We start from the raw sequence: 21118 nt of genomic DNA, 5'->3' as shown, positions 1-21118 counted from the left end.
ACCAGGGAAACTGTGCAGGTCCTACAGAGTCATACTTTACCTTAAATGTGCCTCTACACTGGAGTTCTGTCAGCTCCATCTGCATGTTAAAGGTGCTCTACGTCAGCTGCAAATGGAGTACTGAGAAGTCCAAAATTAAATTTCTGTGGTTTAAAGTCAGCAAAGCGCCATGTGACCTCCATGTGAAGTGTGCTCAGTTTATCAGCAAAGTGTGCAGTTTGGAACACAGCAGTGGAGACTTACTTTGTGATTGTTTGACAAAAGGAAAGTGACCCAAGATTCCTTGCTGCATCTGAGTCTCCCACAGTTTAGCTTGAAAAGCTTTCACTGCATCATACATGTCCATTACATGGTCCCATCCCTGAAGCTGGAGGTTTAGAGCAGTAAGATGCTTTTATGTCATACAGAAACACTAACTCACACAGCCACTGTTCATCCCGCAGCACTGTGGAGACTTTTCCTTTACTTTCCATGAACTGACAGATTTCCTCCTGCAACTCGAAAAATCTTTTTCTCGACTTAGCCATCGCACCTCTGTGTGATATCGCACATCTCTAAATTCAGAAAGTATTTCCTCCAGAAAAGACTTAAATTGATGATTTAAACATTCGGCTCTTATAAAGTTAACTGTGTGTGTTACAGTGCTCATTACATGTTCTATCTTCAGGGCTTTGCTGCATGGTGTTTCCTGGTGCAATTCTCATCTTTTATCACATCCTTCCCACTAATCCACTCTTTTCCCCACACATCGCAGATGCTCCATCTGTCCTGAGTTCCCTAAGTTTGTTCCAGGGCAGTTTCATGACATTTACACATTTAGATACTTCTTCAAATATGTCTTTTCCTGTGGTGGTGCCATGCATTGATTTAACACCAAATGTTCCTCTGTAATGCATAAACTGGAGTCCACTCCATGGATGAAGATATCTGGTCAGCAACAACGTTTCTGCTTAGACTTACATTTATAAATGCTTGTATTTGTCTGGAAGACGTCACACACTTTAATCATTCAGTGCTTCAAAAACTCCCCTCGGTAAATGCCCAGGCTGATTTGGCCTTCTCTTCTGCCACTATAAACCTAGCTTTCACAGCAGCTTCACTCTGAGATTTTGCTTTTCTAAACATATTCTGCCGTGACATCAGACTCTTTTTAATCTCTTCTACCCTCTGTAGCTTCTGCTGTGTGTCCAGGTTTTTGTACTCGTCCTAATGTTTCATCTCATAGTGCTGACTTAATATTAGAAAGATCTTTTGTGTTTACCATTAAAAAGGATGGTAGAAGCATAATGATTGTTGGTCATGTTGTTGCCAGTTTGGACCTTGGACCTCAAAAGATAATGTGGAAATTCCAAGTAAATGTAATAACTTAGAACATGGGTTTATTTTTGTCACTGGACCCCATCATCTTGTTTCAAGTACCCTCAGAGACATTAAATTCATCTTTTACTCTATACCTTGTCTTACTCATTTATAGCCTTTGTAACTGTTTAAACAACTTTGCCTTGCTTGGTTCATGACCAGATTTTCATGTTCTGTTTTCAATGTCTTATTAAGAAAACTGATTTCATAGTTTCATTAGAAAAGTGCTTTAAACTTGCCCCATGGCACACACTTGGGATATTGTGTCTGTCCATTTTTTTGTTTTTTGTGCCTTACCATTTATTGTACTGAGAGAAACACACACTATATGTTATGGAACAGCTGTTGTCCTAAAACAAATTGAAATTGTGAAAAGAAAATAAACTAATCAGACTAAGCATCAAAAATACTTTTGGTTATAGAAATGTCTGTAGTAATGCCCTAGAAAATGACACACAATATAACTTTGCACAAAAATCTTTAAGAACATTCAAGTAAAAAAAAATGATCACAATCCTAAACTACTCAGAGCTCATCTAATCAGACATACTTCATACTCCACAAAAGCATTCATAGCAAAGGAGGTCATGATCCAGCCTTTAAGCAGAGATTAATCAGTCAAATGGTTCATTACAGCACACTATTTCTATTGTAATGTTGCATATATTAGATCTATTAACTAGTGTATTTCATCACTTACTGATTTATTCATTTTAGTCATTGCCAGTTTCCAAGCCTGGCTAGGTCTGCCCTGTCACACAACACCTACAATTTTACAGGGCAAACATGCTATTACACCAAGATATGTGAAGCCACCACTGATAGAAATTTTTTTGGGTTCACATTTTGAGAAGAAATCCGATTCACACTGTCGCTGCTGCCTCTGAGCTGATATCAGGGAAGAATAATGCCAAAAGATACACACAGAGTCAAGGAGCAATGTTCTTCAAAGTTAACTGAGACAGACAGCGAGTATTTATACAAACCAAAGATGTGGTCTTTGTCATTATCTACTGTATGTGCAATAAAAGGCATTATCCATGAGTAACTAAAAGCATAAACAACGGACATCGACGGTGTCTACAGAGGTGGTGGCAGATTTCTCTACAGGTGGGCTGATGATGGAGTTTTTGTGCTTGACACATTCTTTATTCAATTACAAGAGTTTATTGGTCTTAAAGAAAGGATATTGTGGTCAGAAGATAAGGTCATAGACAAAAACATCATGAAATCAGCACAGAGTGTGCCAAGATAATCAAAATACATCAACCACCACAGTGTTCTGGGCAGCTAAACATGCTCTGAGAAGAAAATCTGTATGCATGTAATTATGTATTTGATCGTATCTGATCATTTATTAAACACCAGTTTCTAGGGAATGCAGTGGATTGCTGCATCATTTGCTCCATGTTGCAAGGTGATGCTGATGAGCTAAAATGGTAAGATTAAAATGATTAAAATGATTAAGATTAAAATGGTAAATAGTTTAAAGAAGTATGCTCTAGATCAAATTATTAATATGAAAATTAAACTATTAGAATATAATCAAATATTTTTATATTAAATTTGTGTAGGCCTACATGTAACATTAATCACGGTAAAAACAAAAGTTTTGAAATGAAAATAAATGTGAATGTATCTACTGCTCTGTATTTCTACTGCATCGTTATTGTTATTTTATTGTCACTGATTCTTGTGCAAAGTTAAATATTATGTTATAATTTTGCAGAATTTGAGCATTTGCTGTTGCTTTCAAGTGCTTGAGGAGCAGAGTGGGAAAAAACGTAATGCTAAAATGCTATCATCTGGGCTCATGTGAAATATCATCATTAATAAGTACAATAAATCAGTAGCTGCAGAGGGGAGATGGTAATCTAACAGCTACGTTTCTGAACACCAAGCACAGCCATCACTATTTACTGTGTAAACAGCTAGTGAAAGAGTTTTATCCATGAAAGAGCACTGAATGTGTCTCACTAAGAAGCAAGTCATGTGACTCTCAGAGAACTGAAGTATTGTTGTAAAGAAGTTTCTCCACAATGATGTAAGACTGCTAAGCTACAAAAAACTTATTAACTTCAACTTCCTGTTCTTAAACATGGTGCAAAGTGTGACTGATTTATACAGTGTACTTTCCCCCAGCTGTTTTCTGAATGTTTTTGGGGTTTTATTTTGGTGATTACACATTGAAATGTGTTGAGTTTTTGTTGTCACCTGACATCATTTGTATGTGTATAGAAGTTGGTGAGGACAACACAGTTGTTATTTAGGTACTGAGTGTTCCTTTCAAAAAATCTAGTCAAGAGGGCATGGGTTTTGATCAGGTTTATTGTACGGACCTCAGGTGAACATTATCATGAAAATACTGTATATTAATCATATAAAAAAATCCAGTGAATAAATCTGACATTTGTCCATACTTTCTGTTACATTTCTAGAATGAAACAAACCCAAGCATTAAAGTATCATTAGATGGATTGTTGCCAACTGCAAATAACAGTTTCTTGATTTGGAAAAGCCGTAGTTGTTGTGTTTTTAAATCAGTGAGATCTATTTCAGGAGATTATTAAAGGAATTATCTACAGTTGTTATTTGTTAGCCCAGTGTTGTTCAGTGTTTCCAGGGCATAGTTGTAGGGTCACATTAAAGTAAAAACCTTTCACTAGACCACTCTCACTTCCTTCACACTTATTTGTATATTTATGGATTCATATCAGTAGAGTAGGCAGAAATCTAGTTTTAGTTGTGTCTATAGAAATGTAAAGTTGTGTCACATCCATGTCTTTCCAGTGAATCAAACAGCTCAGTTTAACTCAGCAATAAAAGTCCCACAAAACATTCATGTTTGTTTTAAAATATACTTTATTAATTGTAAAATCTGTACAAAGTTCATCCAAAAAAAGCTCTAAACACATTTACAAGTAAAACTGAAACTGTAAATAATGCAGATAAACAGTAATTGTCATGACTTCAGGTCACAGGATAGTCACGTTCTCCCAGTAACTTTAGAGATAGAACATTTCTGTGGAAACTCTAGAGACTGTTGTGTGTGAAAATCCAGAGATCAGCAGTTTCTGAAACACTTGAACCCGTCCATCTGGCACCAACAACCATACCACAGGTAAAGTCTCAGAACTCACACTTTCTCTTCTTTTTATTATTTTTCTTACAAAATTAATTATCAAGAGTAACTCCTCCTACAGCTTTCTACATGCACCAAACTCGGCATGGTTGTTCATCCTGGTCTGAAGTTGGTTGCTATTAATTTTCTAAGAGATCAGAATTCCAGTATTCCCGGTACGGAAGCTCAAAATGGCCTTTTTCCAGATAGAATGCCTTTCAAAAAATTTGGTGGTTTATAACTCAGCAGACTTTTGAGCGATCGACACCAAACTCGCCAAGATCCTTCAGAATCTCGGGCCGAATGTTGGTGTAAATTTTATAACCGATTGGACTTTTGGTTTTCCAGTAGAGCCACACCACAAAATTAGCAAAATGGCTATACTACTGCAACATACACACATGACATATCAAAACACTCAGCACACTGAGGGGAACTTCGGGATGTGTGTTCTGGTGACATATCCACCCGACTCCAAAAGTATTGGCACCCCATCTCTCCACTCGCCTCCAGATGGATCAGGACCCTATCTGTCTACTCTCCACCAAATGTATTGCCACTGAATCTCCCCACTCTCAACTACTTGCTCCATCAAGCCAACATCAAAGTTTGTCACGACAAACTTTAAAAATATAAACATCTTCTCTATTCCCCAACATGCAGGAACACTGGAGTCTTCATCACACAGATATTCATTACATCCTGAATATAAAAGAAAAATATGTGAATTAATCGGCACAAAGTGGACTGTGGTACTTCATGATCAACAGCATGTAATCATCTCTGCTCCAAGAGAAACATTATCATCTCCTGTTTATAATGAATCCTTCAACATTTCTTCATTCTTACTAACATCTGTGTTCTAACTTTTAACCAGAACAAATGAGAACTTCCACAAGTTCTAACAGGATAATGAGCAGATATTTACCCATCACATCACTGCTCTTATCCAATCACAGGAACACTACTGTGTCATTTAGCTCTTGTTCTACATTTATATTTAAGTGCAGACTTTAAGAAGAAGCTGAGGTGAATTTTACAGGAATGACAGAAGACACAATGTTCATTTACAATCACTCTCATGCATTTTGTAGACTCTGTCTGAATCCCTGTTTTCTGCCACCACATGAATTTTAAATCAACAAACTTTACTGAACACAAAACAGCATTAAAGACAATTGTTAGAAAAATTCACATTAAATAGAATATGGTGAAATTTTCTAAAACTGGTTTTATTTCCTAACCTGGTCATCTGATATTTATTGGAACTAAAGAGAAATGTGCAAACTAATGATAATGAGGTTGAACTTTATTTAAAAAATTATTATTATTACTTACATCAGTGTCTGTAGTTTGTAATGTTCATCATCCTTAAGAGCAGAGAGCAGCTTCTTTCCTGAGTCTGATAGATTATTCCTGGACAGATGCAGGTCTCTCAGGTGTGAGGGGTTTGATCTCAGAGCTGAAGTCAGAGCAGCACAGCCTTCATCTGAGATACCACACTTATACAACCTGTAGAGAGACACAATGACACAGTCTTCACTGGTTGTAGACAGGGACGTTTCTAGAGTTTGATCACTACTGGAGCACAGAACACACTAGAATTTTATAAAAGTATCTGAGAATGAAATTGTTTAACAGAAAACAGAAAAGCATTCAATTTTGTAACAAACTTTAATGTAAGTATGTGCTACAGATCATTTCTTTAGTTACACTTTAACTCACTGTAAAGGGCTTTGCTAAAAATGGTTTTGCTAATGCTTTTAAAACAAAAAAGTCTATTTAAAAAACTTAAATCGACAAGTATTATTTTTCTGAGTAAACTAACTAACTAGTCCCCTAAATGAATAAATCACTTCATAAAGATTTCCCTGATGATTAAATCACACACAGATTTAGAAGAGTTTAGAAATGAGAAGAGATCATCAAGCATTCTTTTAGCAGCTAACAAGCTAACATTATCCATCAAATCTGTAGTAAATCAGATCTGATAAACAGGATGTGGTCATTCAACTAAATCCACATTCACATCCTCCTCATTAACACAGAGATAAGTGTTAGTCTGGTAGTTTCATCTCCTCAGTCCTCAGCTACAATGTCAGATTATTAATGATGTGCACTAACTGCTCACATCTGTACTTTATTCACTATAGTCATTGTGTACTCATTTATTTTATTGTTTTAATTATTTACATTTTATTTTCTTCTACTTTTAAGTCATGGACAGTTGAAAAGCATTTCACTCCATGTTGTACTGTGTATGGTTGTGTATGTGACCAATAACATTAAAATGTATGATTTATGTTTTCAGTAACTTTTCCCTGCTTCACATCTCCACAAAATCTGTTTTTAATCAGTGTTCACATGAACAGATCTTTCTTGAGAAGATCAGACTGTCAGTAATCAGACCTAAAACAGGATCAGACTCTAAATAGTTGTTGGAGAAGTTGTTAGTTCATTGGTGTATTTTTCAACCCAGACTGTGAAAGTGTAAATGGTTTATTCAGTATGGCCAGGAACAACTGTGACTGTGTTTTATTTATACAGAATGTCTTTATCTATTATTATGACCTGGATGAAGATTAGACCATGATTTATAATATGATCTTACCACAGTAGCTCCAGTTTACAGTGAGGATTCTCCAGTACAGCAGAGAGACTCTTCACTCCTGAGTCTCCTAGAATATTACAGGACAGATTCAGGTATCTCAGGTGTGAGGGGTTTGATCTCAGAGCTGAAGTCAGAGCAGCACAGCCTCCATCTGAGATACCACACTCATACAACCTGTAGAGAGACACAATGACAGTCTTCATCAACAGATTTTTATCTTGGTTTAAGACTTCCTTTAAAGATGATGTGTTTGTAAATGATTTTATTATTCAGAATGACATGAGGATTTAATATCACCTGTTTATTCTAATGAACAATGTCATTAAAATGATCCCCCTGAGTGTTAGATTTAGTTTCTCTCATCTGTTGTGTGTGATATTAAACTATCAGCAGCTGAAGCTGAACAGAGGACAGCAGACTGACCATCAACTTTAACTTTAATCACTTCACACAAAGCCTCTTTATAACACTAAAATAAAAAGAAGCAAGCTCTTTCATGGTTTTATTATAGTGGAAATCATTTAAAATTCTAGATTACACCAGATTAAAAGATACTTTTTCTAAATTATAGCTTTAATTCTGGTTAATTTTATTTTTTCTAACATCATAAAGTGTCATTTTAGCTTGAAAAAAAAATCAAGTCTCAATTTTAGCTTGACCAAGAAAACAAAACAAAACAAAACAAAACAAAAAATCTCTGAATCTACTTAATACTACAAATAAAGATTTCCAGTCAAAAAGCTTTATCAACAGCTTTTTCAAGCCTGAATTCACTCTTATACAATTCTTGCACTGCACTTCTTCAGACCTCCCACAGTTAATTAAACATAATCATCTGCAATGGAGGCAAGATTTCTGCCTCCCACAGTTAATTAAACATAATCATCTGCAATACTGATGTGTTAGCAGCAAAAATCATCAGTATAGTGACGCTGCAAATTCTTCTTATGGACTGAGTTTTCAGATGATAAACCAAATCACAAGTGACCATCACAAGTTATTTTTCACCTCGACTGACCGATCATACTCTCTTTGGAAGTTCACTACTGACCAATCAGTGTTGTGTTTTCAAGCATGATTTGAAATACAGCGTCACAGAAGTTCATGTCTTCATGTGAACAGCACAGCAGCAGCAGATCCCCGTATTAAAGCATACAGTCATTCAGTTACTCCAAAGAAAAAGAAGATGCTGGGAAGCTTTTATAAAGATACTGAACAAACCTTACAAAGTCCATCTAACAACCAGGAACTAAGTGTAGCCTGTGAGCTGCAGGCCTACCTACAGTCACGTAACCTGGATAGTGAGGGGGATTCATTAAAATGGAGGAAAGAACAACAAAAGATCTACCCAAGGACCTAAAAAGACTACTTGTGCGTATCAGCCACAAGTTCTAGTGTTCACTGTTCTCCAGAGCAGAGAGTGTGTACACAGTGGAGACAGAGCTACACTTTCTAACAGACTGTAAAAAAGTTCAGTTCTCTCTCATGCCCAACACTGACAAACTGTTTATTCTGTTAGGAGAAATGAAGGAGAGCTGCATTTTAGCAGGACAGTAGTGATGGGAAGTTCGGATCATTTTACTGATTCGGTTCTTTGAATCTCGTTCAGCAAAATGAACGAATCTTTTTTCGAGTCATTTCGTTCATTTCGTTCACTTCAGCAGAATGTAATTAAAATGTTCCATGTTAATTCCCTAACACATCTACTCACCCACATATTGATCACATTTCGAATAAGAAAGAACTGTCATATTATAAGTAATATCTTACCGGTGTCTTGAGGCTATGCAGTCTGTTACTTCATCACCTCACCTCCGGATTTTTTGGGTCGAATTGGTTCGTTCTTTTGTCACGTAACATCCTAAACTAAGCTATGCCGTACCATCTTCTGTATACCCAACAGAATGATTAATCTCCCGCGCCTTCGGTTCGAGTCATTTTGTTCATCACGTGACAGCCCCGTATGGCAACGCAGTCGGAAACAGAAAAGATTAGTTTACATAACAAGTCTTTGGATTCACGCTGTTCGTTCTTGTAAAGTGACTGCTTCCCATCTCAGTATCTTACGAAAAATACAATATTACATTAGTATTATTGACTTTATAACGTATTAAATTATAAAACTATCAGATATCATAAAATTATCAAAATATTTGTGCAATAAACATTTTCTGAAAAATAATTCTGTCAGTCTCCTTTTTTATTGTTTAATATTTCTTGAGGATATGTGTGGTGTGTGAGGGTTTTTTAAAAAATAAATAAATACTTGGAAATGCTAATTTGCCTGTTCTGTCTTTATCTCTAAACAAATACTACTTATTAAAATAAACTAAACCTGCAAACACAAAGTAACTATTGTTGTTTATTTTGCCACCAATTGTGCATTTACTGGTATAATACTGATAACTCAAACTCATAAATGACACAGGGGCATAAGAGAAAAGCAAATAACACTATTAATGTGAATAATTAATATTAGTTTCATACATTAAGGTTATGTTTAGGTCAGATTTGGTATATAAGTTGTTACCCAATTTTAAATAAAACAGGTAAAATGGGGAGTTAAAACTGGAGTTAAAATGGTCAATAGTCAAATGTAATGTGCTCGGGTCATCAAGGGTTCAGTTGAAGTGCAACTGTCACTCAAGGCTGTCACCAAGGGAACAGTGACCCTTCCACACCCACCCCCCATTGTTTTGCACTAGGTGAGGGGCAGAGAAGAGACTTCAGATGGATTTTAACACATCAGGAGAATGAGCACCAGAAAAAGGAGTGATGTTTGGACTCATTTTGTTGCATTTTTAAACACTGAAGCAAGATGCAACATATAAAAAAAAAAAAATTCCACTGAAGGAGGAAATTTGAGAAGACACCTTAAATCCTCACATCTAACTGTGCTGTTAGAACAAGTTAGAACAGAGGGTGAAGATGGTGGCTCTTCTGGAGCTGTTTCTACCACCAGTGCTTCTACAGCTGGTGCTGCAACTGCTTCAACCACATTTACAGGATCCAGTATGACAGCAGCACCCAGCACCATCCAAGGACCAGTCAGGCCAAGGAGGTCACAACAGCAAACTCCTATAAGCAGTTTTGTGACAAAATGATTGCTCTTGACTTTCAGCCATTTTCTATTGTGGAGGATAAGGGCTTTAAGGAGTATTCAAATCTTCTGGACCCATCATACAGTCTACCAAGCAGAAAAACACTGTCAAAAACTGTAATACCTAGGCTGTATGACAAATTAAGAGCAGATATAATGGACAAAATCAAGTGTGCCTCTGCTGTATGTCTCACAACAGACTGCTGGACTTCTGTGACTACCACAAGGTACATTGCCGTGACTTGTCATTTCATAGAGAATTTTCAGATAACCTCCTATCTCCTGGACTACTTTGTCTTGACAGACAGACACACTGCTGCTCATGTGGCAAGTGAGCTGACCTGAAGGAGGTACAAGAAAAGTTACACAAAGTCAAGACAATTATTGAATTCTTCCACAGAAGCACAGTTGCTTCTGACAAGCTCAAGGCCACTCAGAGACAGATGGGTCAATAACCACTGCATTTAAAACAGGATGTGGCCACAAGGTGGAATTCAACATTTTACATGTGGAAAAGATTTCTCGACATCAAGGAGCCGAACATTTCCACCCTGGCACTCACTAACGCACCTCTGCCAACCTGAGCAATGGGAAATAGCCAGAGAAACAATGGATATCATTAAGCCATTTGAGGAGGTTACTAATAAAGTCAGTGCAGAAAAGTAAGTAGTTCAATATTTTTGATTAAAATTTATATTAAAATCACATTTTAATATATTTAATATATTTATATTGATTTGAGTTTTCTTCTAGTCATATTATTAATAGAGAAGCATGTGTAATATTAATTTATGACTTTGTTATAATTAATTGTATGCAAACAATTGTTTATTTTCATAGCTATGTGACTGTAATTTTAATGACAAGAGGACTTCAGAGAATGTTCTTCTGTGTACAAAAGCCTTTCTGAGATCATGAAGGCAAGACTTTGCATCTGTGCCATCTGAGAGAATTTTTTCTAAGACTGGCCAGATCTCTGATAGAAGAAACAGACTCAGCCCATCCAAGGTCCAGGAGTGTAACAAGCCTATTAATTGTTTAATTTATTTTTTTATTTATTTTAATGTCATTATTTAAAAAGCCCAACTTGTTATGTAATATAGTTTTTAGGCTTCATATTTTGTTTTAAAATTTATATGGATATGGTTATTTGGCTCTGTGGCTGTATAGTGTAATTTACTTTTATTTAAATTTATTTGATTCATTTTTGATAGTTATTCCCTTATTTGTTTTTTGTTTTGTTTTGTAATAATTCAAGAGTGTGTGCAGTGTTATAATAAGCTATATTGCAAAGGTGTGTTTTACACAGACAATCTCTAAATAATTTAAAAGCCCAATTTGTTGTGCAATATTGTTTTAGGCGTTATATTGCCAAAAGTTAAATGATAATGGCTATTAGGCTCTGTGGCTTTATAGTTTGCTTGAGTTTTCATTTATTTTATTTAAATTCATTTTGGGATAGTTATTTCCTTTGCTGTAAATCTTTATAAATAAAAATAAACAATAAACAACAATTCAAGAGTCTGTACATTGTTATAATATGCTATGTTACAAAGGTGTAGGTTTCACAGGCAATCTCATTATCATATTATTATATATTATTATATATCTGAGTATGGATTAAAAACAACACTCAGATTTATGCATGAATTTATACATTTCTATTTTCTACACTGCAGGGTTAGCTGATGTTTATTCAGATAAATAATACAAAGAATAAATAAACAGTAAGTTAATAAATAAAACAAAATAAAAAGTAAGTAGATAAGAAAGAAAGAAAGAAAGAAAGAAAGAAAGAAAGAAAGAAAGAAAGAAAGAAAGAAAGAAAAGAAAAGGATGAATGATTTTCCCTGATGAAGTTTAAAGCATTAACCAACTCTTTATTAAAACATTTAGTGTTCTGGAAAAGAACCATAATGACAGATTCTCACATTTATAGTCTGTAGGAAATAAAAAGCTATAATGCACCATGTAACAGTAAGAGTAAAAAAACTGTAAGGAGGGTTGAGAATGAACTCATTTCTGTCTCCAATAAAGCGGTCATGTCACGGTACAAAAATGAAAGACTCGAAAGGAGAACTAATCTTTTCTGTTTCCGGCTCAGACTGCATTACCTTAGCATACGGGGCTGTCACGTGATGAACCAATGACTCGAACCCGAGGACTCGAAAGGAGAACTAATCTTTTCTGTTCTTTTCTGATCTTATGCGATGTTGTGCATGCGCGGTCAACACAAAATGAACGAATCACTCCCCGAGACGACTCGATGTTCTCGAGTCATGGGAAAGATTCGTTCAAACGACACATCACTATTGTTTACTTTGTTTACGCGGAGTACAGGTTGGTTTCTTCAATGACTTATCATTTCCATAGATAGACTTTAAAAATTATTTAATTTCTGAGGAATTGTGAAAACTCTAAGTCAAGTATTCATTTGTCTTTGGTTTAGAAAATGTTATCCAGTGTTATTTAATGCAGCAGAATGTGTTTAGAAGACAGATATCTAATCTAATAATAAAACAGACATACAACATGCACAGTTTATTAACAATATACTAGTTGATTAAACTAAACTAAAGTTGTTCATGTTCATTTCAGCTAAAGTCATAAATCTGTCTCATTAAAAACTCAACACTACTTAAAAAGGCTATTAAAAGGACCAGTGAAAATCCACTCAGACTCAGTAGCCATTCAGTCACCAGCTCTTGTGTCTGGACGGTGCTGCAGACTGAAACATTAGTTTCTTTGTCTTGGATCGTTCTCAAACATTTTTTTCATTCCACACACATTCACACCTCTTGTCTGTCTCAATTACCCATCAAAATAATCTTGTCAACGATCATTGTCTTCTCTTCTTCAGATTTACTTCATTTATATTCACTTATATTACTGCCCACTTATCATTAATTCCTTGTATAGCTTGTTTTTAAATACATTTTGATGAAAAGGTCTGCTATTTGATATTAAAGATTTTTTAACTATAACACACATTTTCTTTTTTTTTATTCTTTCTGACCAAATTAACTTTATAAATATGAATAAAACAAATATGAACCACTACAGTATCTTACAAGGATACTGTAAAGAACATTCATGTCAGAGACCTTTTACTCTTCAGCTAACCAAATCCCACCCAGATCTCAGCCGAATATTTTTCTTTTTCTGGCGGACCAAACTCAATCCAGGGCTCAGCCAGACACATACAATTTGCTTTTGGTTGACCAGACTCCAGCCAGAGCTCAGCCTAATGCTGTTTGACACAAGGGTGTGAAAAAGACTGCGCCAGCAGCAAGCCAGAAGTGGCGAATGTAAGCCAGACTCGGCCCAAACTCTGTTGCTATCGAGGTGCATGGTGTATAAAAGTCACCAACATCCTGCTGATTCAATAAACAATGAGTTCCAAATCCTGTCCAGAAGAGTAGAAGCTGTTAGCTGCAAAGGGGTCAAGCTCCATATTAATCTCAGTGTATTTATCATGTAGTGTCATTAAAATCCCTGTTAGTAATGATCAGGTGTCCCAATACTTTTGTCTATATGGTGTCTATAGGAAATAGCACAGTGTGTTGTTTTAAACTCGTTTGTTTTGAGAGTGTATGAATGCACTTCTTTCCACCGTAACATTTGTGAATCAGTTTCAAAGGAGCTGACTCAAAGAGAAAAGTGAAAGTGAAAGTGATTCTCTTTCCGCCTCGACTCTGTTTTGTCCATTTGCAAATATTCCAAATCTCCAGGTAGAATCAGGGATATTATTGTCACAGAACAAGGACTGTTGACTAAAGGTGAGTTATTTGTTTATTTTTAACGACTTTATGTTAGAAGAATGTGGATATATTGTATATTAAAGTGGTGTGAAATCAGATGTAGTAAATCTTTACAGCTGTTCTGATGGTGTATGAACTCTACAGACCTTTCAGCTTCCGCTCTTTAATTTATCGTAAAATAAACATTAAGCTGTTTGGGGAATATAGTTTTACATTTAGTTTTTCTATTTTCGCCTCAGTAAAATCGTAAAAGAAGTAAAACTAAAAGGTTTATTTCTGAAAGCTGCGGCTGTTGTTAATAGATCCGTATAACCAGTGGTGTAGTAAATCAGCCACAGACCCATATGCAGAAATATTTGTACAGGCCCTCTCCCATTCCAAGAGGCCAAATACCAAAACACAACAAAAGAACCGGAAAAACAAGTCTAAGATAAACATCAACCACACTTTACACCGTCAATCATAAACTAGTGTGTGTGCAAATACAAACGTGGCACGGCGGCCCAACATAAAAGAAAAAAAAAAAAAAAGAAAAACACTACTAGGGCTGCAGCTATCGATTATTTTACTAATCGAATTCTATGGATTATTCCATCGATTAATCGAGGAATCAGATAAGAAGTACTTTTTCTTTATTAAAGTGGAATACTAAATATGCAAGAGACAGGTCTCTTAAAATGAACAACTAAGTTGTTTCTTATTTAGAAAAATGAAAAAAAATCTAAACCCATTTAATGCATTTAATTGACATTCAGAATGCAAATACAAATATATAAATAAAAGAAACTTAAATACTTCAAAAAAGGAAAACATAGTACAACCTAAAACAAAATATTAGCAATAATAATAATAATAATAATAATAATAATAATAATAATAATTAACTTTGAGGTTTCAGTCTAACTACAGCTGAAGCATGACATAATCCTTTCCTGTCCTCCTGGAAGACTTTGTGGCTTTTGTAAGAGGCAAAAATTAGTGGACAGGAAGGAAACTTGGAACAAGAACAAGAGTCCATATACATCAAATTTCTTACCACATTTTTCTGTAACATGAAATTGGAGTTATTTGGAGAATAAACCCTCTTAAATGTCTCTCTACATACTTTTCGACATACATTTTTACGGGCCTTAATTTCAACTATCAATCATATTGATTTAAGCTAAGTGTGAAGCTTGTGTCGACTCCGTGGACTTGAAGCGGGGACTGTGTGTTTTCGAATGAGATATTGAAGTATGGATCTTGTAGTGTTGTGGTACACCAGTTCAGTCTTACAGTAATCACACTGTACAGAGTTTTCTGTCTGTTTTAGTTTGAAATGATCCCAAACTTTAAAAACTTTCTGCCGTTTTCTTTGGCCTGAATCTTCTCGCCCCTCGCTGTTTTCTCCCCGAGTTTAGTGTGTTGTGTGTCAGTAATAATGCTCCGTGGGGAAACGCAGTGCTCTGTGTGTAGTTACAGTAAATGGACTAAACTAAGCTTTGAGGCAACTAATTTGCCTTGATGATTTTTTGTATTTGAATTTCGTTCGGCAGATTGATCCACAATATCCTTGGTGTTCAGTTCACGGCTTCGGTTATTTTCAATGGACGGAATGGCAAGTCCGGACAATCTGTTCTGCGCCATGGTGCTCCGCAAATAATTTTTTATTAGCTTCAGTTTAGAAAAGGAGCGCCCTGCTGAAGCAACATTAAGTTAGGACACAATAAAACGTTTTACTTGCCCATCTGTTATTGTGTCTGGGTAGTTTCCTTTATCTGTTGGACAACAGTGTGTGTGTGTTTGTGTGTGTGTTTGTGTGTGTGTTTGTGTGTGTGTGTGTGTTTGTTTACAGGTTTGTCCGGTTTGACCCTGATCAGGATAAATGACTGAAAATGAATAAATGAATGACTTGGTGAAGAGAAAGTGAGAGGTCAGACCCTGTGTGTAGGCCAATCATTCATTTTTTAAACTAAAGGAGCAGCATTTTTCTTTAAGAATAAAGATGTGAAAACTATTGTGTGAAAGTTTAACTGCACATTTGTTTGTGTGTTTTCTAGGAGTGTGATCCATTCCAGCAGAAGAGATCAGACTCTTCAGGACTCAGCTGTGTGTTTGTGCAAACTTTACTAATATTCAGAGATGGAGACTCCTGATCTAGACACAGATAATGTTTCCCCACCATCAAACAACTGGTAACCTACAACATCCTTGTGTTCTAGTCATTAAATATTCATATCTAAATTATTCACTGAGTACATATGAATTTTTTTTATTATTATTATATTTATCAAATTTACATTTTGATAACAACCAACAACTTGAAAACATAAGGACTATACATTTAACACATGAAGAGAAAAAAATAAATAAAAATAAATAAATAAATATAATAAATAAATAAATAAATAAGACACTAAAAAAGCATAATTAAACGATTGCACACACTCTTAAAAATAAAAAAAAACAGGAATACAGATTATAAATAAATAAATAAATAAATAAATAAATAAATAAATAAATAAATAAATAAGCAAGCTGCCTGGGGAATATGATAAATGTACAACATGCATCAGTCGGCTATGAACATTTAGATATGAACAGCGATCCTGTCTTTAGGATTGTCCAGATAGGCGAGAAACGGACCCCAAATAGGTGAGAATTTATCTAGGGATTTGGATCGTGTGTTCCGTAATTTTTCCATCCGGATAATATGCACCATTTCCGAAATCCACCTTTGAAAAGATGGAGTAGATTTCCAGTCTGTTAAAATTAATTTCTTGGCAGTGTTCATACCGAGCATCAGAGATATCTGTAAGGCTTTAGGCAGATGAAGCGTGGATTCTGAACAACCAAAGATTGCTAATTCAGCATGAGGACTAATATCTTTGCCGTAAGCTTTGGAAAACCATGAAAAAATGTCTGGCCAATATCCTGCAAGTGTATGACAATGCCAGAAAGAGTGTGACAAAGTACCCTCTGAAATTTTACACCTGTCACATTGAGCTGAAACCGACTGATAAAACTTGTGCAATTTGGATTTGCAATAGTGAAGATGGTGTACAACTTTAAACTGAATCAAATGGTGTCTACTATTAACAGAACAACAGTGTATTCTGGCCATGATTTCAGTCCACAAGGTTTCAGACAGGTCAATGCCCAACTCACTACTCCATGCCCTTCACAGATGATCAGTAGATGTTTTAACATGACAGATGAAAACAGTGAGACCAGCTGTCTGGAGTCAGGGAGACGCACCAAGACATCAATAAAAGGATGTTGTATTGGCATATTTTCAAAGTTTTTTATTTTATCTCTGACATAATGCCTGACTTGTAAATAGCGGGAAAAAATGTGAATTGGGAAGCTGGAATTTGTCCTTAATCTGATCAAAGGAGGCAAATCTACCATTCATATAAAAATCTTGAATGGTTGTTAGTCCGCTCTTACTCCAGGCCTTGTAGCATTTGTCTGACCATGGTGGCTGGAAGGAATGATTAAAACAAATAGGGGTTCTTACAGAAGTCTCAGGTATATTGAGAACCTTCTTAATTTGATTGAGAATTCTGATGGAGTTTCTTGTTATGTAACTCAGGTTAACATGGGGGTTTGCCGGTTTACCCAGCATAGAAAACAGCAAGGCAAGGCCTGTAAGGAAGAGCCACCCACTGAGTTAGCCTCCATTTTTACACACAAAGGGGGATCAGGGGTATGATCCATTGTACTGCAGGTGTTCCAATACATTAATGCTCTTGCGTTAGCAGCCCAATAGTCCCGTCTAAACACTGGAAGGCCAAGCCCACCCTGAGATTTGATTTGAGATTTGAGATTTGATTTTTGAGACTGGCCCTTTGCCACAATTCTGGGTTTCTTTACACGGATATACGATCCACATTGGAATGAAACATGCTTCGCACTGCGTTTTCTGTCACTGTACTGCTTACTTTTTTTTTTGGCAAGTGCATACCCGAGATGTTAAGCTTGATTAACATGGCTCTCCCATGTAAGAGTTCCGTTGGTGTGCACTGTGTTGTGGCATGCGGCGTTGCACGGTACGCCTGCAGAAAGTCTTTGGTGAACTCCTTCCACCCTTTTCTTTCCAGCGATGCAGTTTGTAAACTATCCTTTAAGCTACAGTTGAACCGTTCGACTTCCCTGTTTGCTCTTGGGTAATACACAGATGATGTGTATGATTCCTCTGTCTTGCAAGAACAGTTTGAAGTCATGTGAAGTGAACTGTACCCCGTTATCAGAAATCAGCTCTCGTGGGTTCCCTTCCCTGCAAAACACTGTAGACAGGAACCGCACTATGGAATGCATGGTAGGATGTGAGACAAATGCTATCTCAGGCCACTTACTGTAATAGTCCAGCAGAGTGACCACAAAACGACAATCAGCAGGCACTGCATCAAAAGGGCCCACGATGTCTATGGCCACTTTCTCCCAGGCATCAGTAGGGTATGGTACAGGCTGGAGTGGCGTTGTATGTGTGACAGCTGATTTGTCATGTAGCTGACAAGTGACAAGTTTTTACAGCCATTTCTACTTGTTTATCCATGCCAGGCCACCAGTAGAGCTCTCTCAGCCTCCTTTTTGTCCTCACAATGCCCTGATGTGTATCATGTGCAAGCGCAATGAACTTGGGCTGGAGACATTCTGGGACCAGGAGGCGTGTGGTTCCACGCACCACGCAACCATCCTGGAGTGAAAGTTCATGCTGCACTTGAAAATATGGTTGTAAAGCCTGATCCAATTCCTTTGAACACTTTGGCCATTTTGAGACAAGTATTCTGCGTAGCTGAGCTTGTATAGGACAAGAATCACATGCCGCTTTGAATTCAGAGCTGGTTACTGCTGTCAGCGTAGAAGTGAGAGCTATGACTACGCTACGACTTCTGTCTCAGTGACAGAGTTCCCGGACGCCGCCATTCAGCTAGCCGGACTAACCGTGTTTCGTGCCGACAGGAATGCAGCTCTGTGCGGTAAGACTCGCGGTGGTGGCGTGTGTGTTTACATCAACACGGAATGGTGTAAGGACTCTGTGCTTGTGTCTAACTACTGCTCATCGGTAGTGGAGTTTGTAACTGTTAGATGCAGACCTTTTTATTTACCCCGGGAATTCACCACTACTCTCATTATCGGAGTGTACATTCCCCCCAGCGCTAATGCTAAGGAGGCTCTGTGTGAGCTATACGGAGCTATTAGCGAGCGGCAGAATGCTCACCCCGACGGACTGTTCATCATTGCCGGAGATTTCAATCATGCAAATCTCAGAACAGTGCTCCCTAAATTCCATCAGCATGTGGACTTTCCTACGAGAGGTGCGAACATGCTGGATGTTGTTTATTCAAACATTCCCAGCGCGTATCGTGCGGAGCCCCGCCCCCACCTCGGCTACTCAGACCACATCTCTGTTATGTTGATTCCAGCATACAGACCACTCGTCAGACGCTCTAACCGGTTCTGAAACAGGTTAAGACCTGGCCAGCAGGAGCCATCTCTGCTCTTCAGGACTGTTTGAGTGCACTGACTGGGACGTGTTTAGGGAGGCTGCAACCAACGGCGACTCTACTGACTTGGAGGAATACACGGCATCAGTGACCAGCTACATCGGGAAATGCATAGATGACGTGACTGTCTCCAAGACCATCACAACACGCTCCAACCAGAAGCCGTGGATGACTGCGAAAGTGCGTGCTCTCCTGAAATCGAGAGACTCTGCCTTCAGATCAGGGGACAGGGCGGCCTTAAAAACAGCAAGGGCCAAACTGTCCCGAGGCATCAAAGAGGCGAAGTGTGCACACGCCCAGAGAATCCACGGCCACTTCCAGAACAGCAGAGACTCCCGGCGCATGTGGCAGGGCATTCAGGCGATCACCAACTACAGGACAACTTCACCTGCCTGTGACAGTGACGCCTCCCTTCCAGATGCGCTGAACGACTTCTACGCTCGGTTTGAGGCACAGAACAACACAACAGCGAGGAAGACCATCCCTCCTCCTAATGACCCAGTGCTTTGTCTCACCACGGCTGACGTGAGGAGAACTCTATACAGAGTTAACCCACGGAAGTCCGCTGGACCAGACAACATTCCTGGCAGAGTTCTCAGGGAGTGTGCGGAGCAGCTAGCAGATGTCTTCACTGACATCTTCAACATCTCGCTGAGCAGCTCCATCATCCCTATGTGCCTCAAGACAACGACCATCGTCCCTGTGCCAAAGAAGTCCACGGTTTCCTGCCTCAATGACTACCGTCCCGTTGCACTCACACCAATCGTGATGAAATGCTTCGAGAGGCTCGTCATGAGGCACATCAAGTCACAGCTACCACCCTTGCTGGACCCTTTGCAGTTTGCGTATCGTCCTAACCGTTCCACGGAAGACGCCATCACCACAACCCTCCATCTGGCCCTCACACACCTGGACTGCAAAGACTCCTACGTTCGAATGCTGTTCATAGATTTCAGTTCAGCATTCAACACAATCATCCCTCAGCAGCTGGTTAAGAAGCTGAGTCTCCTGGGCCTGAACACCTCTCTCTGCAACTGGATCCTGGATTTCCTGACTGGGAGACCTCAGTCAGTCCGGATAGGGAGCAGTATCTCCAGCACCACCACACTGAGCACTGGAGCACCTCAGGGCTGTGTGCTCAGTCCATTGCTGTTCACTCTGCTGACTCACGACTGTGCAGCAATGCACAGCTCCAACCACATCGTCAAGTTCGCTGATGACACGACCGTGGTGGGTCTCATCAGCAAGAACGACGAGTCAGCATACAGAGAGGAGGTGCAACATCTAACAGCCTGGTGCAGAGCCAACAACCTCTCCCTGAACGTCGATAAGACCAAAGAGATGGTTGTTGACTTCAGGAGAGCACGGTGTGACCATTCTCCGCTGTCCATCGATGGCTCCTCTGTGGAGATCGTCAAGAGCATCAAATTCCTTGGTGTCCATCTGGCGGAGAACTTCACCTGGTCACTCAACACCAGCTCCATCACCAAGAAAGCCCAGCAGCACCTCTACTTCCTGAGGAGGCTGAGTAAAGCCCATCTCCCTCCCCCCATCCTGTCTGTGTTCTACAGAGGGACCATCGAGAGCGTCCTGAGCAGCTGCATCACTGCCTGGTTTGGGAACTGCACCGTCTCAGATCGCAAGACCCTTCAGCGGATAGTGAGGACAGCTGAGAAG

The 21118-nt window shown here is 38.2% G+C and overlaps 2 protein-coding genes across 9 annotated transcripts in view; one reads left to right on the top strand and one right to left on the bottom strand.

The window, feature by feature from the left end:
• LOC131369996 (NLR family CARD domain-containing protein 3-like) overlaps positions 1-21118 on the top strand; it is a 305079-nt gene that overhangs the window by 98414 nt on the left and 185547 nt on the right. The gene's annotated exons all lie outside the window — the stretch shown is intronic.
• LOC131370006 (NACHT, LRR and PYD domains-containing protein 12-like) overlaps positions 1-21118 on the bottom strand; it is a 378843-nt gene that overhangs the window by 270643 nt on the left and 87082 nt on the right. For all 7 annotated transcript variants that reach the window (XM_058416998.1, XM_058416999.1, XM_058416996.1 and 4 more), the window contains one exon: positions 5819-5992. In XM_058416998.1, the coding sequence (XP_058272981.1) occupies positions 5819-5992 (174 nt within the window). The remainder of the gene's footprint in view (positions 1-5818; positions 5993-21118) is intronic.

This window comes from Hemibagrus wyckioides, linkage group LG19 (genome assembly GCF_019097595.1).
Source record: "Hemibagrus wyckioides isolate EC202008001 linkage group LG19, SWU_Hwy_1.0, whole genome shotgun sequence".
NCBI classification, from domain to species: Eukaryota; Metazoa; Chordata; class Actinopteri; order Siluriformes; family Bagridae; genus Hemibagrus; species Hemibagrus wyckioides.
This window is presented reverse-complemented; position numbering and strand designations above follow the sequence as displayed.